Below are 5,917 nucleotides of genomic sequence, written 5' to 3' on the forward strand. Positions count from 1 at the left end.
CAGAGCACAGTCAAGGCTTCTCTATTTGTTAAGTAAAATTTAGCTCTTTATTATTTCAAATCTCAGAAAGTTTGATCTTCCTCTTCCGTATTCCTCAATTTTTACATCACTTGCCTGGCTATTCATTTGATTTTTCTTCTCAAGATCATATCTATCCTGTTACTTTGTAGATTGAGCTACGGAGTTGTCCTTTATGAGATTTTCACAATAGGTAACATGACAGTACATAATCACTTCAAGTTTATAGCATAATAATATATTCATGGTGCCCCCCTCATTCATTTTGTTCTTATGGACGAGTACTGAGATATATTGAGGATCACTCCAGTTAGTGCCTTAAGTCAAATCCTTAATTTAAAAAAGAGAGCCCCTTAAGTTATTATAAAGATCGCTTGCCGTTGATGCAGATTAAAGAGAACAGAACAAGGTTATTTTGAGAAACGAGCAAAAATCACGATCGATCTCAGTAGACTACATTATTTGGTTTCTCTCCTTTCAAGATTGAGCATTAATTTGTTTTCATATCAAACATCATATACATCTATTTATTTTATTTATAAACACGCTCCAGCGGTCACCGAGGAAAAATGAGATCGTTTTCTTTATTGGTGACTGAACAAATTTCTTGTTTACCTTTAGGTGGTTCACACCACCCACGAATGGATGGCAAGAAAATTACCAACTTAATTTAGCAAGGATACAGAATGCCTAAACCTCAACACGTGGATGATAAGTTGTAAGTTGGTGTACCCACTTGTTTGTTCTCGGGACCTCATTATTTAAAAAACTGATGCCAAATATATCATGGCGAATATCTTTCACTCATCATTCGTCTTCAGCTCCTTCCAAAATAGCTTATGTTGGGTCGCACATGATTGATGTCCTGTATTGTTAATTTCCGATTTCATTTGAATATTTTTATCACATTTATTTATCACGTTCATTTCACAAACACCAGGTACCGGATCATGATGAGATGCTGGCAAAATGACGCGGATGCAAGACTAACGTTCACTGACGTAAGAAACCAACTGAAAGATAAGGAAACCTTACATAAGGTGGGGATTTATTAACTCTTGGCAATGTTTCAAGGACAAAGCCTAATAGCACGAACTTAATTAGGGTGAATAATGATTCAAAGGAAACACAAGAAGATTAAAACCCACGTCTTATAAGAGACAAACATGCTGGATAGTTCAACACACCGCTTTGCTATTCCGACTCGTCCGAGATTTCTTACTTTGCTCCAAAAGCTCGCTAATTTCAAGTTTTCTTTATGTATCCTCACCCTCATTACCTGAAATGGAGTTTTTGCACGTTCTTCTTCCTCTATTTTCCTCAGATCATGGTATTCCCTGCAACTCATTTCATTTTTTACGAAAAAAATCAGTAAATTGTTTAACACTATTATATTCATGCTATACTTTTGCATCCTTTAACCCTTCAGTCCCTGGGAGTGACTAGAATCTAATTTCTCCTCAGAGTATCACCCCTAAATGAAACACTAAGGTCATGAAAACAAAAGAAATAATAACCAACTTAAAAACCCATTGATTGTTGAACAAATTCTCCTTCACTGAGTGCAATTGGAAATTTATAGAGAACAGAATAGAGAAGATGCTAAATGATGTTAGGGTGCAAAGGGTTAGCTATCAACTTTGAGGCAATAAAGTTAAAAATACAAAATGACCACTCGTTTTCTGGGAAGATATTTTAAGACCTCCTTTTGTTATTCACAAACAAATCATTTGAAATCTCCATTGTCATCATCCTTTAAAGCAAATTGTTGCTTCCTTTGCAGAAATTCCTCAACATGAAAATAAACGACAAGCAGCTCTACGCAAACGTCGACGATTTCGTCGTGTAGACTTTTCTTTGAAGTCATCAATTTACCGATGATTTTCCCGCTTTATGTTTGCAGTAACTTGACATGTTGTGTTGACTCTTTAATTAAGCACCTCTCTTGTAAAGGAAATTTGTAAACAACTTTCGAAGTCGCAATTTTTCACAACGTATCTATATCCTTCGCCTTCAAATGATTATTTACAACACCCATAAAAATCATCCAAATTGATTTTATCAGCATTTATTAAGCATCAATTCCACAAAATAGATGGACAGCAAAATAGAAAATTCAGGGCAACTGTCTCGCACTGACTAGAACTGTTTGCAGTAAATATGAACGCAATAATTATACCTGTAGTCAGTTAAATAGAGAATAATAGATGGGCGCGCGTTGATATGGAATTTCTCTTCGAATCTTTAACTCGGTAGCTCACGAGTGAGCGCAGCGGTTTTTTCCCCTTCGAGGAAAGTTTGAACCTCATTGTCTATCAGCGATATGGATTTTTTATGTTTTAGCGGCCATAATCCGCGAAAGTTCCGACAAACAACTTGTATTGAGAATCGTGCTTGCTTTGCCGTTCATTCATCAACATGATTGAGTGGCGGCAAAGGCGAGTGACGTGTCAGCAGCTGATTGGCTATATCAAGACATGTGAAGAAATACGATATTTTTTCACTTGTGTTGTTACGGCTTTTCTCAGGACCGCAATTTATGTGATAATGTAAATTAAGTTATTAAAACGGCCTCCAGTATATACAGCTAATAGGCCACAATATCTCGAGTAAGAACCTCCCTCTGAACAACAAGTGATCACCAGTTCGGATTTTCATTCAATCCTATTTCTATTCTTTCAAAAGCAAGCGCGTGACGTTTCCTTGTATGTGTTCGTGCTCAACCGCCAATGCCAGTGAAATCCCCCTAGTGGGGTGGAATGGAGTGATCTCTGTGTTTAACAGGGAGGTTTAAACTTACTGTTAAACCTGATATACACAAGGATCGGGATGGGAAACGCACGTAATCTTCGGACGATCAAAGCTTTCCAGATCAAGTTTCTACAAAACTATTACAGATCGATAATCTGGATATAAATGTTCCCAGAAAAATAGGCAGGCTGCGCGATGTTCTTACTCCAGGTAACACTCGATAGGCACTGCTTAGCTCATAAAATGCCACGCAGTTTGAAGCTGATAAAAACTGACTAACGTGCTTAAAATCTAGCAGATGATCTACTGAAATCTTAATTTTTCATAAATAAAAAAGATTACCATAAAATTAGCTACTGCTCTATAGAACACAACGAGTTAACATCTTTTTTTATAACCATAATCCTTCATAACAGGAACTCATTTAAATCGTTCGCATTAACAAAAAACACTTCTACGGTAATTGAATGCAATAAATCGATAAAAGATCTTTGATATGTTCAATGTGGAAGCACCTATTGACCCTATGCAGAACGAAAAGAGACTGGGAGCGATCAACTTGAAAACGAGGCTAGTTGGGCCTTGTTTACTCGTGTTAGAAATATGGCCGCTCATGGCTCTGTAAGTAGCCGTCTTTCCCAGAGTCTTACGGAGGAAGATATCCCCGGAGCATCGCTTCAGGGAAGAAATCCGACTGCTCTTAAAACAGATGAACTTCGCTTTTGGTTAAAATGTCGTGGCGATCCAGCAAAGGGGTTAAAAACAAAGGCACAATTGTCGAAAAGGTAAGTACAGTATTTGTCAGTCGTTCGTGATACTTTTAAGAATTAAAAGAGACTTTGATATTGTAAATGGAGATCAAAAGATTTAGGAGTTATTTTTCTCGATGAAATGTTTCAAAAATGTAATGATTAATAGTTTTTCTACTTTTCATTTTGAAGAGTTCTTGAATATGTTGCGTCTGGTCGTGATAAAGATGTTGTGGATCCCGATAAAAATCTGATATACACGCGTCGAAAGGCGAGACAAGAACAACTCGCTCAAAGTGATGCGATGCCTGAGGAAAGTACTGTTAAATTTCCATCAGCCGGATGGTCTACAAGTTTGCAACGAATGCCATTATTCACAAGGGCAGAGATGGATTTACATATTTCTAAATCTGGAAAAAACTTTGACAGAAATAAACAGAACCATGCTGCTCCAACAAGCATGAAAAAGGCAAAAACATTTCTTGATGATGAATACCTGAAAGATTTAACTTGCGCAAGTGATGACCAATATTTCTATTTCAAATGCTTGTGTTACCATAGCTTTAAAAAAAATGAGCCACCCCACAATTTACAAGTTGCACTTTGTTTAGTGAGTGGAGTTGTTAAATATGCTTCGTGTACATGTGTAGCAGGATCTGTTGGTTTTTGCAATCATGTGCTTGCTGTTATGATGAAACTCTGTAAGTTCAGGTTGTATTGTATACGTCCCAGAATTGAGGATCAGATGTGATCCTCTCTATACTCATGCCTTTGTTAGTATAGATAACAAAGTCACACCAACTTGTCCCTGTAATACCTAGTTGACCCTGTATCTGAAAGTAGTACTGATGCCCCCTTTATAGCCTCGGCTTTCCATTTACATTTTCTGCATAAAAAGTTTCATCGGCACATGCTTCTAAAGGACTCACATGAAATTTAGAGTAGGGACATTTAACCTCTACCAGCCCAAAAGGCTTGCTACAGCCTCGGTCAATGACCTTGCCATCTGGTGATGCTGCTAAAAAGGGAGAGCCCATACTGACAACAAGGCCACTTTTGAACACTGAAACTGGGTTCCTTGTTGAAAACATATATTTTTCATATTCTCTTAAGGCTACAGGCTCATAGGTTTTCCCATGTGCAGTTTGTTTGGCAGTGAATGGTTTGGGATGAAGCAGATTATTTACTAGAGTGTTATGATTCATTTGCCTTTTCACAATTGTGTGGAAATTAGATGCTGTATACCGAAATTTCCTTTCAGCCTGCTATTCCTGTGAGGCTGCTTGTTCACTTGTTTTCTTCTCAATGGTATTAAGCTTTGCCTCATCAACAATCAAATGATCCAGGAGTGCTTCCTGGTTGCTGCTTAAATCATCTGGCTTTTCATACTGCTCAGATTGTTGCAAAGGGAATGGAGGATATACGGAAATAGCATTTTGTTCATCATTACAGTCCACTCTTGGCAATGAGTCAATATTACAGAAAACTTGAAAATTAGAATCTGTGAACTGTAACTGGTAACTTGCATATGAGCCACTTGGACATTTTCCAAATTTTGTTTCCTGTAAGTTGGTACCACCAATGGAAATTTAACAGTACTTTCCTCAGGCATCGCATCACTTTGAGCGAGTTGTTCTTGTCTCGCCTTTCGACGCGTGTATATCAGATTTTTATCGGGATCCACAACATCTTTATCACGACCAGACGCAACATATTCAAGAACTCTTCAAAATGAAAAGTAGAAAAACTATTAATCATTACATTTTTGAAACATTTCATCGAGAAAAATAACTCCTAAATCTTTTGATCTCCATTTACAATATCAAAGTCTCTTTTAATTCTTAAAAGTATCACGAACGACTGACAAATACTGTACTTACCTTTTCGACAATTGTGCCTTTGTTTTTAACCCCTTTGCTGGATCGCCACGACATTTTAACCAAAAGCGAAGTTCATCTGTTTTAAGAGCAGTCGGATTTCTTCCCTGAAGCGATGCTCCGGGGATATCTTCCTCCGTAAGACTCTGGGAAAGACGGCTACTTACAGAGCCATGAGCGGCCATATTTCTAACACGAGTAAACAAGGCCCAACTAGCCTCGTTTTCAAGTTGATCGCTCCCAGTCTCTTTTCGTTCTGCATAGGGTCAATGAAGGCGTTCTAAAAAGAGGAACAAATTCAAATTTTCATTAACATATGATTTGACCACAATCAGTTGCTGTGTAATAACTAGTTATACTCATTATTTTGGTTATATTTGCGCCGTTAAACACAGCATATATATATACTTATAACTATTAATGGTTGAAAAAATAACCAATCAAATGATTCAACACAACAAAAGATAAGGGCGTAAGTATACTAATTAATTCCTTCTTAATTCCCTTAATAGCAAAAATCCA

At 37.3% G+C, this 5,917-nt stretch overlaps 2 protein-coding genes across 2 annotated transcripts; one reads left to right on the plus strand and one right to left on the minus strand.

Moving 5' to 3' along the window:
• Positions 1-3,291: 3,291 nt before the first annotated feature.
• On the plus strand, positions 3,292-4,269 carry LOC149043971 (uncharacterized). The gene is made up of 2 exons (XM_089209127.1): positions 3,292-3,554; positions 3,711-4,269. Exons 1-2 carry the CDS (start codon positions 3,373-3,375, stop codon positions 4,267-4,269), a joined length of 741 nt encoding a protein of 246 aa, XP_089065253.1. The 5' UTR covers positions 3,292-3,372.
• LOC149043972 (uncharacterized) lies at positions 4,028-5,618 on the minus strand. Its single transcript, XM_089209137.1, has 2 exons — positions 5,399-5,618; positions 4,028-5,242 (listed from the first exon to the last, which is right to left on the minus strand). The coding sequence occupies exons 1-2, from the start codon at positions 5,578-5,580 to the stop codon at positions 4,885-4,887; spliced, it is 540 nt and encodes a 179-aa protein (XP_089065263.1). The 5' UTR covers positions 5,581-5,618; the 3' UTR covers positions 4,028-4,884.
• Between the last annotated feature and the right edge of the window lie 299 nt (positions 5,619-5,917).

Source organism: Pocillopora damicornis, chromosome 6 (assembly GCF_964200805.1).
Source record: "Pocillopora damicornis chromosome 6, jaPocDami1.2, whole genome shotgun sequence".
Lineage (NCBI taxonomy): Eukaryota > Metazoa > Cnidaria > Anthozoa > Scleractinia > Pocilloporidae > Pocillopora > Pocillopora damicornis.

Coding starts and splice junctions, on each gene's coding strand:
- LOC149043971 (XM_089209127.1), top strand. CDS start 3,373: ATGGCCGCTCATGGCTCTGTAAGTAGCCGTCTTTCCCAGAGTCTTACG. Junction 3,555..3,710: donor AAGGCACAATTGTCGAAAAG/GTAAGTACAGTA, acceptor TTCATTTTGAAG/AGTTCTTGAATATGTTGCGT.
- LOC149043972 (XM_089209137.1), bottom strand. CDS start 5,580: ATGGCCGCTCATGGCTCTGTAAGTAGCCGTCTTTCCCAGAGTCTTACG. Junction 5,243..5,398: donor AAGGCACAATTGTCGAAAAG/GTAAGTACAGTA, acceptor TTCATTTTGAAG/AGTTCTTGAATATGTTGCGT.